The sequence below is a fragment of the Hippocampus zosterae genome, chromosome 1 (assembly GCF_025434085.1).
Source record: "Hippocampus zosterae strain Florida chromosome 1, ASM2543408v3, whole genome shotgun sequence".
In the NCBI taxonomy this organism is placed as follows: domain Eukaryota; kingdom Metazoa; phylum Chordata; class Actinopteri; order Syngnathiformes; family Syngnathidae; genus Hippocampus; species Hippocampus zosterae.
This window is the reverse complement of record NC_067451.1, coordinates 7,293,526-7,312,765: the sequence shown is the minus strand read 5'-3', so window position 1 is coordinate 7,312,765 and position 19,240 is coordinate 7,293,526. Positions and strand designations below refer to the sequence as shown.

Genomic DNA, 19,240 nt, shown 5'->3' with positions numbered 1-19,240 from the left:
AAATCATGGCCATGCGCAAACACTGGCAAACCTTTGCTCCGCAGTGAGATATGGCCATTAGGAAAATGCAATACTTTATACAGTTTGTCATCATCTTAGAAAAAGACAAGGATAACTGCAAGTTTGAACAGTATTAATTGTGCTATGAACTGGTGACATCTGGGGTTGCATTTTGAGGAAAAAGGAGAAATTATGTCACATTGAAATAGTGATTCCCAACCCACTGACACAATGCTTAAGTGTACCGCAGGAAATTATCCAATTTCAATGTCAATTGTTTATCGACTACAAATAACAAAAATAGTAGTAGGGAGGACACCGCAGGTGTCATTGACCTCTTGCCATGCATTCAACAGAATAAGACTCGGATTTGTTATTGTGGCAGTTTTATTGCGTAAAATATGTGCCTTGGCTCAATAAGGTTGGGAAACACTGCAATAAACCTCCACCAGGACTTTTCACCAAAAATACCGCTACTCACCAATCTGTTGTCAAGCACGTGACACCTGCTACAACAAAAAGAAAAAAAACAACAACAACAGATGTGTGCGTTTTCCTCCCTTGTTTTATTATAAAAGTTGTTTCTACATTGACTGTGAACAAAAACAAACAAATAAAAGCATGACAATGAATAGTCCAGGGTCTCCATGGCAACATACAGGTAAGCATGGCTGAGGGGAGGGGGCTGGTGTAACCATGGCAACAGTGATGGTTGTGGGGAGGGGTCTCTATTATCATCGTCCTCGGACCTCACCTTACCTACACACACACGCGCACACACACACTAAATCACTCATCCAGAGTGTGTTTATGTCACATCTGGAACCCACCACACAAGAAGCAAGGTGCTTTGAGAACTCAAGTAATTACAATTTTTAAAAGGCATCAGCCCATTGGGGGGTGTCTGTCACCGTGGCAAGACAAGTGTCTCTGATTGGCTGTAACTGAGCCTCCTGTGAAGCCCCGCCCCTGCCACTTTATAAGCCAATCAGCAGCTTGGAGACGTATTTGTCTTAAAAAGAAAAAGCAAAATGTTTGAACGCTTGACTTGACCCCTCCTCTCTCATCCACACACAAACATGTGCACACACACGCACACACGCACATACATACAACCGTGGGTCCCTACTCGTCATCATCATCCTCTTCATCATCATCCTCGCCCTCGTCATCCTCCTCTTCCTCACCGCCCTGAGCGGATGAACCGGGGTTCCTGGCATATGACACGCCACCCCGATACGCTACCATATCCTGGGAGGACAGGAAGCACAGAGAAGTCTTCAAACCTTGCTACATGCTTTCAACACAAACAAATTATAACAGTCTCTTTCAACACAGTAGACATATCGGAACATAAAAAGCGCTAAAATAAAATACATTGATATTATCAGTATTGATAAGTGTTTTGAATACCCCAAGATGGCAGTAATGACTAAGTCCCCGTGTTCCATAGCTGGGTGTCATGTCAATACTACAGCGGTAATTAAGTCCTTCCCAAAGCATATTCAGAAGTTTGATCTTCTGAATGTTTAGGATTTTCCTTTGGCAATTAAGCTTACTACGACAAACCTTCAGGGACCATTGTAGGGCTTAAAAACTGAGTACGATTGTTTCATTTGACAGAAAGTGACATTAGCAGCAGCAAATCAGAGCCCAAGAAAATATCTGTCTCCCTTCATTATTTTATAGAACTTTTTACTGCATTTTAATACATTTTTTCAATACTTAACTGTATTTATATTAGCGCACAAAGCTAAAAACTGTAGATTTCCATGACAGACAAGTAAATACGTTCCACAAAAAGAATCTGCTATATAGTGGGTCAGTACTATAAGGGATGAGGAGGTAGTGGGGGACAATGTTGATGTGCGTTTCCTCACCCGGTCATATTTCTCCCGAAGTTTCTGCGCCTTCTCCTCGTACGGCAGCTTGTCAGACTGTGATAACTTGCTCCACATCTCACCCAGCTTCTTGGCGCAGTCGCCTATGGAGAGCCCGGGGTACTGCTGCTTCACGCTGGGACGGTACTCACTGCAGAACACGAAGAACGCCGACCTACGAGGCAAGCATGGCTGTGAGTTCAAGATGAATATCGCCCTCTGGTGGAGGAAAGGCGTCAATTTCAACCCCAGGTTCTGCTCAGAGGAATTTGACTTACGGTGGCCGCTTGGGTGCGTTAGGGTCTTTCCTCTTGCGCCCCCTCTTTCCAAAGCCTTTGGGTGGGACGTAATCTCTCATCTCCCTGTTGTAACGCACTTTGTCGGCCTTGGCCATGTCCTCAAAACACTTCTTATCACTGGGAGACAAACCCTGCCGAGAGACAAACGTTGACTGAATGAACCCCACATCCACATACCCCCGACCACCACCACTGCATAAGAGGAGAGCCTTATCGCGGATCTCACCTTCCATCGCTCTGAACACTTCTTGGAGAACTCGGCAAAGTTCACTGACTGCTCCGGGTTCTTCTTGCGATGTTCCTCTCGACACGTCTGCACGAAGAAAGCGTACGCAGACGTCTTCCCCTTGGGCTTGTTCACGTCCTTTCGCATCATGGTGGCGGCCTGAGATGTGACACAGATGTTCACCATATATACAGTGCGTGTGTGCCTGTGTCTATATATATACACGTTATTTGTGTGTGTGTGTGTGTGTGTGTGTGCGCTACTACTGACAAATAGCACTTTTAATGGTGCTTACTACCAGTTTCAGACAGTTTCACCTCAAGAAATTATGATGATATGGATACTTTCAATTATGTTGCTTGTCTTTTGACAAAGCCAAGACACCGATCACCACCAAAGTCCCATCAACACGCTGTTTATTTTTCAATTTATTACCTATACCACTTGCGCTCATTAGGGTGAGGTGCTGCCCACATTTTCCCACCAAGAGAGTCATCATTTTCCCTCTGGTACGCTAACTCACTATTTTTTTTTTCCCATCCCACCAGATGACCTTGGTTCAAGAGGGTTAGTACGCCCTGGACTGGTCGCCGGCCAATCACAAGGCACATTTCTAAAAAAAAAAAAAATAATCCAAATGTAACAATTTTTAATGATATAAAACAAACATTTATTAGGAACAATAACATTGTTTATGTAGGGTGGACTTGCTCTTTACTTTCAAACAAGCGTCACGTAAACGCTCGACTGGGGGGCAAATAACGGCCCATCCTACGGCTACTAACAAAGAACTGATGGGCATCCATTTTCTCCTCAGTCGGGGTTCTCGGGACACAACTTGACATTCCAGGATGTGTCTCGGGAGGTGGGATGAAGTGCCGCGGCCACGAGCCGCTCGGAGTCGGGGGAGGGAAAGAAGACGCATCAGGGGTTGGATGGGTGAATGGATGGTGGGCAAGCAGTTAGCAACGGTTAGCTTAGCCTGGCTGCCAGAACAATGAGCCACCATTTGCTTCCCGCCCTCTGCGGAACGAGCCTCCCATCCCCCTACGAGACGTCACAACGGGGCCGTTTCGGAGCACAAAGGGGCCCGGAGAAGAGAGCATTAATGTCCGACTTTCCGTTGCTTATCCGAGCGACACTTTAGTATTCGCAATGGAAATAAATTCACAATGCCACACTGCTCCGCATTTTCAATCACGGGGCTACGGCTATGCTCCGGAGAGTAGCGGAGCACGGGGCGGCGTAGACTATTTCCTGGCGTTCGAAGTGCCTCAAAATGGGCGTTTCTTGGTCACCATAGCGCGACTCGAAGAGTCACCGGAGGGCACGCACGTAAAACGACAGTATCAGAGGCACACTTTGAGTCCTATCGCAGTACATTTATGCCATTTTTTATGGTCGGGCTGATTGGAGTGCTCTGCCTCAAGCTTTTGCAAACCCACGTACCATACAAGATGGCCGGCTGTACTCACTCGTTAGGAGGGCCGGCGGCAGGTTGAAGCACACTCGGGATCGGGGCTGCTGTTTATTTTTGTTCTTTTTTGTTGACAAGTAGGCTAATTGTTGACGTCTGGTGGCTGAAGCGAAGACTGGACCGTCCGTTCACTTTCAAACTGGGTCGAGCTGAGGACCGCTCCCGCCCCCAGAACACGCCCCCCACGTCGTCTTCCAAATCAGTAGGGCGGAGGGAAGGATGCGCCCTTGGTGGGGCTTGGGGGAATAATCGCATTTGAATGGCTGCATTTTTGACGCGGGGCGGAAATTCTCGTTTTGACTAGGCTGGGCGAGTTAATAGTGGCGTGCGATTGGTCGTAGGCAATGTCAGTCAAATCATGACGTCGGCGTCACGTTACGTTGTTTTGTTTGGTAAAATGGCGCCGATAGAAATATTTTTCTTGTAGCTTTATCGCTGCTTTTGTAAACAAACACATTGTTATATCCTCCTGACTACTAGTAGTTCAAATTTGTCCTCTGTAGAGGACATTTGTGAACCTAAATATCTCCCACTCAGTGCATCCAATCGCATTAACTCATTTTGTTACTCTAAAGAGGACATTCAATGATACCAAATTTGTAGGGGTTAGGAAAAGTAAGAAAATGGCTTCCCTGAGTGCAAGCACTTTTTATGGGAAGAGGAAAAGTAATACTTTTTATCAAACACATTTTGTCTTGAAATGCTGTTGGCATTTTATTTATAAGACTCTTATGAACATGTTGAGTTGTTTTAAGTGTATCTGAGCCTTCCACTATCCACTTTCTCAACTGATTCTCTTAACTCGAGTGGTGGATCAGCTGAGGTCTTCCTCACCTGACTTTGGGCCAGAGGTGGGATACACCCTGAACTGGCAACAGCCAATCGCAGGGAACTCCACGCAATCATCATACGTATTAGGGACTGCTTAAGGGGGACAGGGCTAACCAGCCGACCACCATGCTACCCATTTTGAGTTTATTCATTTCTATAATTCTGTAGTACTGATTCTCAAGTAGGGCAGTCCGGTAGTCCCGTGGTTAGCACGTCGACTTCACAGTGCAGAGGTATTCAATTCCAGCACACTCCCTGTGTGGAGTTTGCATGTTCTCCCCAGGCCTGCGTGGGTTTTCGCCGGGTACTCCGGTTTCCTCCCACATTCCAAAAACATGCATGGCAGGCTGATTGGTCGCTCTAAATTGTCCCTCGGTGTGGGTGTGGATGGTTGTTCGTCTCTGTGTGCCCTGCGATTGGCTGGCAACGGATTCGGGGTGTCCCCTGCCTACTACCCAAAGACAGCTGGGATAGGTTCCAGCACCCCCCGGGACCCTCGTGAGGATAATGCGGTTTGGAAGATGAATGAATGAATGATTCTCAAGTGTGGTATCAGTACCCAATGATACACAGACTCTCGTGGAATGACAAAAATCACTGAAATAAACACAAATACAATTTACAAAATGTTTAAAATGTAATAAAATCTGAATGAAGCTTGTCACAGTATATTTTTTTCAAGAAATGTACATTCATCAAGTACAATTCAGTTGTATTTTCGTCCAGTGTAATGCATTTGCAATAGATTTTTACGAACATTTTGAATTAAACTTTTTCTATGGTTATGTATAATCCATATCAACATTTATTTTTTTTCTTTTACAGTATAAAAGCACAGTGTTAATATGTACTTTAGAGTGGCGGAAAGTGATAAAAGATACATTTTAGGCATAAAAATTGCATAGGTTTTGATGAACGTTTAGGCACCTGTGTTTTCGTGTTGGTGATGGTGATGTTTGCACAAATAACTATTAATTTATTTAGGTTGTATTATGCTAGGAATATGGAACTATTATTTGTTTGTGGTTTATCTTTACCTAATATGAGAGAAAATGTAATCATTTTAGGCATAAGGGAAAACGGCTTAAAAATGTCACGCAACCTGACGTAATGCTCAGTGGAGTGAACAAAGGCAGCAATGCGTGATGTTTGAGCCTCAGCAGCTGCCTTAGTCGTCCAGGATGCGCGATGTTTATACTGCCGGCGATCCTCGTCGCACTTATTAAAATTTATTTGTTTTTAGAAAAAGATTATACAGTTTATGGATGACATGGACCCCGTGCAGCTGTTCAGGGATCAGTTTAATCCGCAGACTGAAGCCGTCAGTATCACCAAGTCTCAGCATTAAAATGTGTATTTTGTGCTTGCGAATATTGACGTACATCCCACATCTTTTCATTCTCTGGGCATTGACTCGATCAAAATTAGACCTTTCCGACCCTCACGATCAATCGTTTTGACTCCGATTCAAACAGTTTACCCAGTTCACATGTGATCGATGTAAAGCCCCGAATGTGTTTGCCAAGTGTTTTCGTGTGACTACACGACGTACATTTACGCGATATACCAAGTTGAATTGTTGCTTCACCATTAAGTAAAACAGTCAATTAACTTTGGTCATGTTCTCAACTGTAAAACCTTCCCTAATGTTGAATGTCGTCTACAGGAAGTCAGGTGGTTAGAAGAACTATTTCATTTCGTTAGAGAGCACTTGTGGCCTTTGAAAACTGGCCCACAGGGGGCGCCCTGCTGCCAGACGGGTGAGTCGATCTCTCTCTCTCTCTCTCTCTCTACATACCGGTGCATAAAGCACATAGATACACACACACTACACATATATACGTACACACATATATACTACTTGTTTTTAGACTAATCCCAGCAGAAGTACTCAACTCTTGAGTGCTCACCAATATCTAGTGACTAATACCACTCCTGCTTTTGAGACATACAATTTCTATGAAACCAATGACAGATCAAGAAATACCTTTAGTTGATTTCTACCAAAGGGCAGAGCAGTCACTCTGCAATATAGAGAATTTAAATTCAAAATAACACACAGAAAACTCACTCCGCTTTCGGATTCATTTGCAACTAAAAGAAGGTGCTAACTAAATCTAACAACTCTTTATTCAAAATAAATTGTAGTGCAAAATAATATATAGAAAGGTCAATTGTTAACAGTTAAGCATGACACTGTGAAAGTGGAAAATAGGGCAGGGGGATACAGCTGAAAGATGTATCCCAATGTATGTATGTGTGTGTGTGTAAATAAATTTGTTACACTTATCAAATTCAGTTAGAATGTCCTCCCCGTGATTTGCAGCTGATGAGGGTGTGTCTCACCTGAGTGCAACTCTGCTCAAGAGGATACGTGGAAAGATGTCCAACACATGCTCGCTGCCCCTCAGCTACAGGCAAGACGTGCCATCCCGGTGCATCCGCAATCGTTGAGATGCATCGCTTACTTTGGCTTTCTGCTCTCTAGGCCGGTGTGCATCTCCGAGCTTCTTTCTCATCAGCGGCTGGCGTGCGTCAGTAATCTGTCGTGGAGCACCAGTGAGGAACGGGCATCAGCCGAGGAAGCCACGGCGCTGCTGCCGGGCCAGCGGACTCTACCCCGGGCGCACCTCCTGCTGATGGGCCGCCTGACGCACGGCCGTGACGGAGACTGGACACTGACGGACCGCAGCGGCAGTATTCGATGTGAGGTAACCATTTTGCCAGAGATTGTGGCGCAGGAAATAATTCAGTTTGACTTTTCTGAGTAAGCGCATCCATCCATCCATCCGTCCATTTTCTGTAGCACTCTGGAAATGACGTTTGCCTGTCTAGGTTCTGTCCCCCTCACCTCTGTGGATGGGTCGTCTCATCTTTCTCCCCTCCTGGCACTACATCCCCCACGATGCCTCTGGGCAAGCGCAGCCAGAAGCCCCAGGCTATGTGGAGGTGATTGGCTCTCCTGTTCTGCTGTGTCCTGGTCCTGCACAGAAGTTGTCCTCCAATCCCGTCGCCATCGGAGAGGCTGCGGCCTTAATCCACGACAGGTGTGTCACACTTTCAGATCATTACGAACTCACCACACGATATTAAACGTCATTTTGGGAAAATGTATCGGGAGGTGTGAGGATACTGGAGTGTATGTCACAACATGTTACGCTACCAATGACTCCTTTCCTATCTGCCGTATTATTTATTACGTTATTACCGGGGCGGTTACCTCACTCATTAAATCTGCGTTGTTTGGCGTCAAACAGTAAGGCCAGTTATTGCTTGTTAGTCGCTGGGAGGTGTTTGACATTGGAGCATGGTTGGGGGTTGCCGGAAGTTGCACGTGGTCTTTGTTTTATGGCAGGGGTGTCCAAACTTTTTGTGAAGGGGGCTAGATTTTATGTGGTAAAATGTCGGGGGGCCGACCTTGGCTGACATTCTTTACATTGAACAACAATATTGTTCAACAAATTTTAGTAAGCCAGTCTGTTTCACATTTCCATTTTTATTTTAATTTCAACAATCTTAAGAATTTCTTTTGGTTCATTTGAAACAGGTATATCACATGCAACTGCTTATTCACTTGACTTTTTCTTAAACAGAAATCTCCTGAGTGCAAATTGATTGATTTGAAACATAAAATGTATCACCGTGACTTTTCAATAGTCACAAAACCTTTGACTCGAACAACAGGGAAATGAACAAGCAATACACATATCCACAACTGCAAGGATCATTTGAAATATGACATATCAGTCAATATAAACACGGAGTGATGTTTTGTTAACTCGTGAGTGATGTCTCGTAGAGTGCTACTGCCCTCTAGTGTCTAAATGCTATTACTCATTTAGTGAATGCTATTACTCATTTAGCCACTAGAGGGAAGCAGTACTCTATGAAACATCACTCACCAGTCTACGAGACCTCAGTCAATGCAACACGTGTTCCATTGCGACCAACCTGCGGGCCAGACGGCACTGATTTTATGACAGGGGCCAAGGGCCGGATGAAATTCGACCGCGGGCCGGATTTGGCCCCCGGGCCGGACTTTGGACATGCTGTTCTAAATTGTCCCCAGGTGTGAGTGTGGATGGTTTTTCATCTTTGTATGCACCGTGATTGGCTGGCAATCGGTTCAAGGTGTTCCCCGACTACTGCCCGAAGATGGCTGGGGTAGGCTCCAGTTTTAGTTCCATCTGAATTCGTATCTGTCTGTCAGGGTGCCAGGACTACGTCTGTCCATTTTCGGACAGGTGACTTCTGTCTGCCCCCTGCTGGTGATCTCAGGAACTTCCTTCTTCTTCTTGACACTGTCAGACGAGATGCACACACTACCCGTCCTGGTCAAGGTACACACAGACACACACATGAACCGTCGTCTCTGTGTTTTGAACTTTTGCTTGTGATGTGTGCGTAGAAAAACAGCAAGCTGTGGTGGGGGCAGTGCGTGTCTTTGGGCGAGTCCGTGTGCGTGACAGCGTTGCGCGTGTGCGTCCTACGACCATGGGGAGAGAAGAGCATCCTGTGCGTGACCGATCACTCCGAAATACACAAGACGCACGATCGACGGCGCCCGCCGGAGGAGGACACGCCACCGGACCCAGCTCCCTTGCCGCCAAAGTCAGAGCCCAGGAGATGCGAGGGCGAACCGGACGGCAAAGAGTCTCAGGTCATCAGCTACCAGGTGAGAAGCGCTACCAGTTCTTTGTGTATGCCTCTACTCATGCCGCTCTTTTCTGTTGTTAGGGGACAGTCACAGAGGTGGTGAGCGCGGGGGCGGGGCTTTACGTGATGGACAGGAAGCTAGGACTGTGCCTGGCCTATCAGCCCGAGTTGAAGAGGAAGCTGCGAGTTGGCGACGCGCTGGCGGTGAGATCGTGTTAGCCCATCTGGGTTTGGGTTAACTTTTTCCTTCCTTCCTTCCTTCCTTCCTTTCCTCCTTCCCTCCTTCCTTCCTTCCTTCCTTCCTTCAGGATCACCTTGCATTTTGCCCATCTGAGTTTGGGTTAACTTTTTCCTTCTTTCCTTCCTTCCTTCCTTCCTTCCTTCCTTCCTTCCTTCCTTCCTTCCTTCCTTCCTTCCTTCCTTCCTTCCTTCCTTCCTTCCATCAGGATCACCAGCATTTTGCATGCTTCCTTCTCCTACGTTTTTTTTGCATTCCTTCCTTTATCTTTGGAACCTTTCCTTCCTTCCTTCCTTCCTTCCTTCCTCCCTCCCTTCCTTCAGGATCACCTTGCATTTTGCCCATCTGAGTTTGGGTTAACTTTTTTCTTCCTTCCTTCCTTCCTTCAGGATCACCTTGCATTTTGCCCATCTGAGTTTGGGTTAACTTTTTCCTTCTTTCCTTCCTTCCTTCCTTCCTTCCTTCCTTCCTTCCTTCCTTCCTTCCTTCCTTCCTTCCTTCCTTCCTTCCTTCCTTCCTTCCTTCCTTCCTTCCTTCCTTCCTTCCTTCCTTCCTTCCTTCCTTCCATCAGGATCACCAGCATTTTGCATGCTTCCTTCTCCTACGTTTTTTTTGCATTCCTTCCTTTATCTTTGGAACCTTTCCTTCCTTCCTTCCTTCCTTCCTTCCTTCCTTCCTTCCTTCCTTCAGGATCACCTTGCATTTTGCCCATCTGAGTTTGGGTTAACTTTTTTCTTCCTTCCTTCAGGATCACCTTGCATTTTGCCCATCTGAGTTTGGGTTAACTTTTTCCTTCCTTCCTTCCTTCCTTCCTTCCTTCCTTCCTTCCTTCCTTCCTTCCTTCCTTCCTTCCTTCCTTCCTTCCTTCCTTCCTTCCTTCCTTCCTTCCTTCCTTCCTTCCTTCCTTCCTTCCTTCCTTCAGGATCACCAGCATTTTGCATGCTTCCTTCGCCTACGTTTTTTTGCCTTCCTTCCTTCCTTCCTTCCTTCCTTCCATCCATCAGGATCACCAGCATTTTGCATGCTTCCTTCGCCTACGTTTTTTTGCATTCCTTCCTTTATCTTTGGAACCTTTCCTTCCTTCCTTCCTTCCTTCCTTTATCTTTGGAACCTTTCCTTCCTTCCTTCCTTCCTTCCTTCCTTCCTTCCTTCCTTCCTTCCTTCCTTCCTTCCTTCCTTCCTTCCTTCCTTCCTTCCTTCCATCCATCAGGATCACCAGCATTTTGCATGCTTCCTTCTCCTACGTTTTTTTGCATTGCTTCCTTCCTCTTTGACCTGCTTGGTATCCATGCATGCCTACATCCTTCCTTCCTCCGCTTGAACCTACTTCTCTACTCTTCTTCCCTCCGTCACACTTGTTTTTTATTCATGCTGCCCACTTCCATCTTTTGTTTGCTCACACTATTTTTTTCCCTTCCTTCCTTTTGTTCTTAGCCTTTTCTTGACTTCAGACGTTTCCTTCTGACCTTTTTCTCTCCGGCCTTCCGACGCCTAGACCCACTTGTTATTCATGCACCCTTCCATCTTTCTGCCCATCGTTTAACATACTTTTCTGCTTTTTTCCTCATTCCTTCCTTTCTTCCTCCCTTCCTTCCTTGCCACCTTTCTTTTACCTCAGACTTGTTTTCTTTTTTCTTTCATTTCTTCCTTCAATCTATTTTTCTGGCTTCCTTCCGTTACCTGCCCAATACTGCTTTAGAATCCAATTTATTTGTTCATGATTCAAGATATCTGCCATTTTTCACAGTGCCTTATAGAAAAATTGAGAAATTAAAAATCTTATTTAAAAAGTGCTTGCTTGATGCATTGATTTTAGCGTGATAATTAAACAAAAAGGATCCATGTTACCGTCCCAATCCAGCTCCATCACATTCACTTCCTGTACCAGCCGTGTCCGGACTTCCCGCCCAGCATGCTTTGCACTTGCCTGCGCTCCACTGTGACGGTGACAAAGTTTAGCGCCGTTCTAGCCTCGGACTCGGACCGCAATTGCCCTGACGACGGCGTGTTGCAGAGGTTACTGGTAGAGAGGAACCCGGATGTGTCCCAGTACCTGTGGACGTGCCACCTTTGCTCACAGCTTCGACACAGGTAAAAGGGGAAGGAGGGCGGTGGGTTGGATTAGCATCCACATGATAACTCATGACTCCGTCTCAGCTTGCTCCCCAGTACGTCGCCACAGTGCACGTGCCTGTTGTCGTGGAAACTGATGGAGGTTGCGTTTGGACAAGGACAACGAAGCAGAAGAGACATCTATGCTGAGATGTTGGACAAGCCTCACACTTGTCCGCTGACACAGGTAGACCCTCCACAGCAACAGCACTACATCACTAGCCATCTTTTTTCTTGTGTGTGTGTGTGTGTTTGTGTGGTGTTTTTTGCATATACTAAACTGTTAACATGCAATACTGCCATCTCAGAATATACTGTATTGGCCCGAATATAAGACGGCCCTGATTATAAGACGACCCCCTCTTTTTCAAAACTCAAGTTTCAAAAAAGACTTTTTGAACACCAAATTAATTTTCATACACATAATTACAGTTCATCTGAAACAAATGATTATAACAGTATATTTTAGAGAAAAAGCAGGATATTTTGCTGCATTCAAATCTTAATATCTGAACATTTAAATATGTAAACTAAAGTGCAATCACATTTGTAAATGAATGGCTTCTGATTTTTGAAATGTAAATTACATCATAACTTCTCCTCAGCTGCCGGTTAACCTGACCGATCTTTGACCCACTTTTCTCCAGATTGTTTTGTTGCTACGTTTTTCCATTTTCTGTCATCTCTTCTATTACTTTCTTTTCTTTCTTACCGCTATTTTTATTTTTCTTCTTCGTGCTACTGCTATACAGTATTTATTTTTATTCTTCATGACGGGTTCACTTTGGCCTGGGGAGTCAAGTTCAGCATTCGCTTCAATGATATCTGGCGCCATCTAGCGTCGTACATGGGTATAATGTAAAAATTTCAGTAAAATTTCAATGCAAAAAACACCGTCTTATATTCCGGCAATGAAAATGTACACTATTTTCAATACATTTCATGATCGCATTTTTTTTGTAATCAAATTCATGTCACATGTTGAAAGATGAGCTTTAATAAGTTTATTATTAAAGTTTGTGGGAGGGGTGCAAGCATGATAATGTATGGACAGATAGATAATGTATTTATAATATGCACTCTGTCAGCTGCAGATTTTCACCAATTGTGTCTGGGTTTGTACCTGTGTATCTCTCCAGTACGACGGTGACTCGGTGCAGCTCCAATATGTCAGCCTGTCAGAGCTCAGCGACTCCCTTCAGGAGGACTGCTGGGCTTCCTTGTGTCTCAGCTCTCTGCTGCCACCCGATGGAGGTGGTCTGACCCGAGCCCAGATGAACGCCGCCCTGGCCTGGTCAAGCAGAACTTTGAGGTCGGACCCAAAGCACAAGCTGCAGCCTGGAGAGACGCTCAGGTAAGCCTCCAGCACGCATGAGTTTGGCTTTTTAATTTTTTTTAACAAAATGTGAAAAGGTAAAAATCAAATTTGAATGAAAAGTAGCAGGGGGGCACCCTGAACTGGTTGCCAGCCAATCGCAAGGCACACATAGACAATTAGACATTCACAATCGCACCTAAGGACAATTTTGAGTTTTCAACTAACCTACCGTGCATGCTTTTGGCATGTGGGAGGAAAAAGGAGTACCCGGAGAAAACCCATCCAGGCACAGTTTTTTTAATACAATGACGGGGGGGGGGGAGTACTGTAGTCTTTAATGCCATCCATCCATTCATTTTACACTCAGTCAACCTGCCATGCATGTTTTTGGTTTGGAACTTGGGAGGAAACAGAGTACCCGGAGAAAACCCACGCAGGCACAGGGAGAACATGCAAACTTCACACAGGAAGGCCAAAGCTGGATTTGAACCCATGACCTCTCCGCTGAGAGGCGGATGTGCTAATCAGTCAATCAGTGTGCCGCTTTGTGATAAAAAATTTTTTTTCCACAATATACCAAAAAACTGAATATTTTGCAAAAATGGAGCTGGGGCCTACAAAATAAAATGAGGAAAACATGCCTATGGTATAAAATCTTAATATGCAAAAGGTGGAGGAACATTTGTGTGGGTTTGAACCTTGAAAATTGGGAAAAAATGTCAAATGGAGATACAAAATCTTATTTTGTAATTCAAAATATGTGCTTCTCACCTACTGGGCAACAGACAGCGCCCCCTCCTGCTTGTGGGAGTACTGGAACTACCGTCAGGTGCGTCCCTACATACGCTGCAGCTGAGAGACCGCACGGGAGCCATCGCCTGCGTCATCACGGAAACGACCCAGGAAAAGCCGGCGGGCCACAGCGCGGCTTTCAATACTGCTTGGATAGGTACACACGCACACGCTGATAGACAGCAAGTACAACCTCTGTTTACTCCTTTTCGTGCGTGTGTGTGTGTGTGCGTGTGTGTGTGTGTTCATGTTCAGGTTGTCTTGTGTGTGTCCAGCAGTTCACCATGGTAACGGAGCGTTTCCTCCAATCAGATTTCCCCTCCTACCAACACCTGAATAAGCATAAGTTCATCACATACAAACACTGCAGGTTCACGCGCACACACACACACACACACACACACACACAGGCTACAGTTGTGGTTTCTGATCGTGTGTGTGTTTGTGTGTGTGAAACAGCATTTACCTCCAGTTCTCCCAAGAGAGCATCCACATTTTGAGTCCATCCGTTGCCATGGAAATACACCTGCGTGACAAAGGGGAGGAATCGCGGGAAGAAGAAGAGGAGAAGGAAACTGTGGCGAGGAAGCGAAGAGAAACGGCCGAGGACCGAGAGCCCTCGCGACCTTTGCGGCTTTCGCCTGTTACAGCGCCAACCTGTGTCTCGGTGGTCCTTCGGGTGGAGCAGAAGACCGGCGTGATGTGGCGGGAGGATGCAGAGGCATCTTTTTCCGTCACAGCGACTGTGATTGGGCCGGTGAAGGCCTGGGGGCGGGACCCCAAAAACAGGCCAATGAAAGACTTTGAGACAGGCAATGAGAAAAAGGTAAGAGGTTCACAAAGGGCTTCAGCAATCAGCAATGTTACACACATTCGTGTGTGCGTGGGTGTGTGTGTGTGTGTGCGCGTGTGTGTGTGTGTGTGTGTGCACACACACTCACAAACATACACATGTTTGGGAGACTCGCACACATATAGCGACGCATTCAAGGAGAGAGACAATTGGAAAGACCACACACACACACATACACTCACGCAGAGAAACCTGTACATTAGGATTCAAATGATCCACGTGTGTGTGCGCAGGTGACCCTGTTGTGTTCCGGCGCGTCGGCTCGCTGGTTTCCTCTCCTGCAGCCGGGACGCGTCTACAGACTGGTGGCAAGCGGCACGCACGTACGTATTCCACCGATTCATCGCCGCGCCTGTCCGCTCATTGTCGGCTCTCCGTCAGGACGTCAGCGTTCTGGCGGCCGACGCCGGCCCTCGATGGGGCCAGGACGTCACCCTGCCAGTCCAGCCCGATTGGAAGTTCCACACGCTAACCCAACTCCTTGCACACGCATGCCACTGCAGCGCGTGCCCCGCGCTGTCCACGGTGTCGCAGGTTCTAGACGGCAGGTGGTGGCGGCGCTCGGTGTTCAATGTCATCGTCGCAGGACGCATCGATCGATAAATCAAAGTTGATCCGTGTGTGTGTGTGTGTGTGTGTGTGTGTGTGTGTGTGTGTGTGCATACAGTGCCGATGTGGTGTCTTTTCAGGGTTTTGTCTCAGACCGAATCAATCTAAATGACAGTACCAGGGATGCTGGACAAGCAAACATTGGTGTGTGTCTCTCTCACACACACAAACACACACGCGTTTGACAAAAGAAAGCACTTCACGGACTGGGTTTGTGTGTGTAGGTGTGCGTCTTACAGTGTGTGACCAAAGTGGACGGAGCCTCCATGTCTTCCTGAACTTCAACCGTAACCAGTACCCGCCTGGCCTGTTACCGGGAAACACACTGTTGATGTCTGCTTTCCGCAGGAGGGTATCCAGGTAACTTACACTCAGAAAGAGAGACACACACACACACACACACACGATGTCTGTTACTACTCGTGTGTGTTTATCAGGTCAGGACGCGTGTATTGCAGTAACATAGCGGTCAGCTGGGTAGCAGTGTTGCGGGTTCGAGATGAGAGGTATCGGCAAGCATCCGATTTCAAAGGTCATCTCCGGCACGCACCCGCCTCACTTAGACTTGTTTTACTGTAGGTTGGGGGACCGCCCACCCGCTCCCATCATGCACCTGGCCCTGTGGACACAGCGCAGCCGCACCGTGGGCCGAGTCAAGGGACACGTGGTGTGTTTCCTCTTCATGCAGCTGCAGTGGAACTGCTTTGAGTGTGGCAGTGTGTACACACAGGTACACACACCTATACACACACACAAGGACCGGAGGGCATAGTGTGTGTGGCATTTATTGCCGTCTTGTAGGGCAAAGTGGAAACGTCAATACAATACATGCTGATTTTTAATGGAGCTTTCACAACAGCTGCAGCTGTAACAAAGCGCGTAACAAAACAGTGAACATAAAGTCAAATAATAAACACAACATAAAACACGGACAGTCATGCAGTCCTAACCACTTTTCCCTGATATGCTTTGTTGTTTAAAGCAGTTTGAGATGTCAGATATCAAACGTCAGACTGCTGCCCATGGGTCGCTTCCGTGCGCTGGGCGCTACACGATCAGAGTCACAAAGCCACAAGCAGAGTTTGCGTCCACACATTCGTGCTGTGGAGAATACATGAGGAATACAAATACAGGGCACGTAGCCGATAAACAAATGCACACAGTGTCAGCTTGCCTATTCGGACTGGTGGATTCACCTAGAGTACAACTGTTTTTTTTTTTTTGGTGGGGGGGCGCTGTTATTCTATACTATATTTGTGGAGATCCCACACTACTGTCTAAAATAAAAGTATTGCTTTGAAGTGAGTGGAGGAGCTTCGTCCATCCATCCATCCATCCATCCATCCATCTTCTAGCGCTTATCCGGGGCCGGGTGGCGGGGGCAACAGCTTTAGCAGGGAAGTCCAGACTTCCCTCTCCCTAGCTACTTCGTCCAGCTCTCCCAAGGGGATCCCGAGTCGTTCCCAGGCAAGCTGGGTGACATAGTCTCTCCAGCGTGTCCTGGGTCTTCCTCGGGGTCTCCTCCCGGTGGGACATGACCGGAACACCTCACCGGGGAGGCGCTCAGGAGGCATCCGAATCAGATGCCCAAGCCACCTCATCTGGCTCCTCTCGATATGGAGGAGAAGCGGCTCGACTCTGAGCCCCTCCCGGATGACCGAGCTTCTCACCTTATCTCTAAGGGAGAGCCCGGACACCCTGCGGAGAAAACTCATTTCGGCCGCTTGTATCCGGGATCTCGTTCTTTCGGTCACGACCCATAGCTCGTGACCATAGATGAGGGTTGGAACGTAGATCGACCGGTAAATTGAGAGCTTCGCCCTTTGGCTCAGCTCCTTCTTCACCACGACAGACCGATACAACGTCCGCAAAGCTTCGTGTTGTGCTCAATAGCATTTTTTTGGGGGGGTGGGGGTGCAGGGATGAGCAACTTCAACTTCCAAACCAGGTGCATGAACAAAATTTGTCACTTTTAATGTGGAAGAATATGTGATCTTAATATATTTCATCATGCATGGCAGGCTAATGGAACATTCAAAATTTTCCCCGAGGGGTGATTGTGACCGTGAATGGTTGTTCGGTTCTGTGTGTGCCCTGCGATTGGCTGGCAACCGGTTCAGGGTGTCCCCCGCCTCCTGCCTGAAGACAGCTGGGAGGGACTCCATCACAGCCGCGACCCTGGTGAGGATAAGCGGATTAGAAAATGGATGGATAACACAATTCTCAATTGATGGATAAAAGATCCACTGTCCTCTGATTTATTTGTTTATTGTGCAAAGGGCTCTCTTGCGCATAAATTACCATTCAAGGATGGCACAAAAAAAAAAAAAACAGCGCACCACCATTAAATGTAAGAACTAATTTTGTGCTTTCTTTTTCCTCACCAATCAAGTCACCTCAAATGTTAATAGAATTGAGGAACTATGTTTGACTCGTGTTGTTGTATGTAGCAGTATGAGACCCGGTATAAACGTAACTAAGCCACGTCTGCATTTATCCATCCATCCATTTCCGATCTGCTTTATCCTCACAAGGGTCAGCGGTGATGCTGGAGCCTATCCCAACTGTCTTCAGGCAGTAGGTGGGGGGCACCCTGAACCGGTTGCCAGCCAATTGCAGGGCGTCTCCATTTACTGATGAAAAAAAAAAAACTACAGTCGACCCGGTGTACTTGCGGTTTGGCACTCACAGCTTTGCATATTTTCCAATTTCTTTTATATAGCCCCAGTTTCGTCAGGATTCTTTAGCCCTTTCCCCCTATTTTTCGTTGTAAGTGTATACTGGCTATTTATCAGCGTCTTTTTGAAGTTTGAAAAAAAAATATCAAATTGTTGGGGTGGGGGGGCAACGGGGGGGTTAATCGATCTCTCAAAGTGTGGTCCTCGCTCTCTTTTTTTCACTCCTAGTCATCTTGCAGTGCGCAGTGTCGCTCACCCTCGGTGGTCTTTGACTGCACCGTCAAGTAAGTGTGCCACGTGATCGGCGACTGCTTACCTTGATGATGATGATGATGAAGATGATGCTGGCGGCCAGGTTGGTCATGGAGGACGGCACAGGCCAAGCTCACATCCAGTTCACCGGGGCGCTCGTGCGCCAGCTGCTGGGACTGAATTGTCCCCAGTGGGAGGGGCTTCAAAGGGCAGTGAAGGCCAGAGGACACATCCAAGTGTACCCCCGCGGGCTAAGCCAGGTCGAGTCCAACCCTTGCCTCCCGCCGCCCCATCGACGACGGCGATTGGCCGCTCGTCAGTAAAACGCTTCCCGCTTCTTCCTTGCAGGCGTGCGACGACAGGCTCCTTGACTTCCTGTTGTTGTGCGCGGAAGGCGTCAACTCGTTGTTTCTGACCTGCAACATTGACAACCAGGCCAAAGAAGGTAACACACACAAAACCAGACACACACACACACACACACACGCACACACGGGACTTACAGACTAACGCGGGTGCATTACTCTCACACACAACCTCACACAAGAACAAGACACAGACGCATACTCACTCACAAACATGTCGTGCATACACAAAAACACATACATGGAGATACACGCATAATACATAAACACAAACTCAGACACACAAAACACGTCGATAGACACAAAGATGAACTCAAACACACAAAATGGCTGAATGTGTCACCCGATGGATCAGCACAGCGGTTTGTTTCAGAGGTCAAAATGTTGAGACGTGGCAAGAGGGACTTCCTAACAAGAATGGCGCCCCCCCTCAAGCTCACCTGTCTACAAATTCACTGAGCAATGTCAATTTGTCATTGCTTGCTCTGCGTGGCAACAGCCAACAAAACAGAAAGTCACGTGATGTTTGCAAATGTTTAATAAAGTGAAGTGAAACAAGCTCTGAGTGCTTTTTTTTCTCTCCACTCACAAAAAAAAATAAATAAATCAACTTGGAAATTTGGAGATTGGCTTTCCTAGATACTGATGACATCA

General features: G+C 46.8%; 2 protein-coding genes and 1 long non-coding RNA gene across 3 annotated transcripts; 1 reads left to right on the top strand and 2 right to left on the bottom strand.

Moving 5' to 3' along the window:
• Positions 1-547: 547 nt before the first annotated feature.
• LOC127599829 (high mobility group protein B2-like) lies at positions 548-4,064 on the bottom strand. Its single transcript, XM_052064063.1, has 6 exons — positions 3,881-4,064; positions 2,406-2,564; positions 2,159-2,310; positions 1,881-2,055; positions 1,130-1,251; positions 548-759 (listed from the first exon to the last, which is right to left on the bottom strand). The coding sequence occupies exons 2-6, from the start codon at positions 2,553-2,555 to the stop codon at positions 756-758; spliced, it is 603 nt and encodes a 200-aa protein (XP_051920023.1). The 5' UTR covers positions 2,556-2,564; positions 3,881-4,064; the 3' UTR covers positions 548-755.
• A 1,786-nt stretch (positions 4,065-5,850) lies between these two features.
• ctc1 (CTS telomere maintenance complex component 1) lies at positions 5,851-19,144 on the top strand. The gene is made up of 24 exons (XM_052063608.1): positions 5,851-6,034; positions 6,380-6,473; positions 7,040-7,130; positions 7,202-7,424; positions 7,549-7,760; positions 8,924-9,053; positions 9,122-9,388; positions 9,451-9,573; positions 11,469-11,698; positions 11,765-11,906; positions 12,859-13,073; positions 13,823-13,986; positions 14,085-14,199; positions 14,289-14,655; positions 14,916-15,005; positions 15,064-15,230; positions 15,350-15,435; positions 15,516-15,651; positions 15,729-15,797; positions 15,871-16,021; positions 18,198-18,253; positions 18,325-18,481; positions 18,570-18,666; positions 18,960-19,144. Exons 1-24 carry the CDS (start codon positions 5,975-5,977, stop codon positions 19,043-19,045), a joined length of 3,528 nt encoding a protein of 1,175 aa, XP_051919568.1. The 5' UTR covers positions 5,851-5,974; the 3' UTR covers positions 19,046-19,144.
• On the bottom strand, positions 10,623-12,984 carry LOC127599895 (uncharacterized). The gene is made up of 2 exons (XR_007962209.1): positions 12,843-12,984; positions 10,623-11,813 (listed from the first exon to the last, which is right to left on the bottom strand). It is a non-coding gene; the product is annotated as an uncharacterized LOC127599895 (long non-coding RNA).
• Positions 19,145-19,240: the final 96 nt, after the last annotated feature.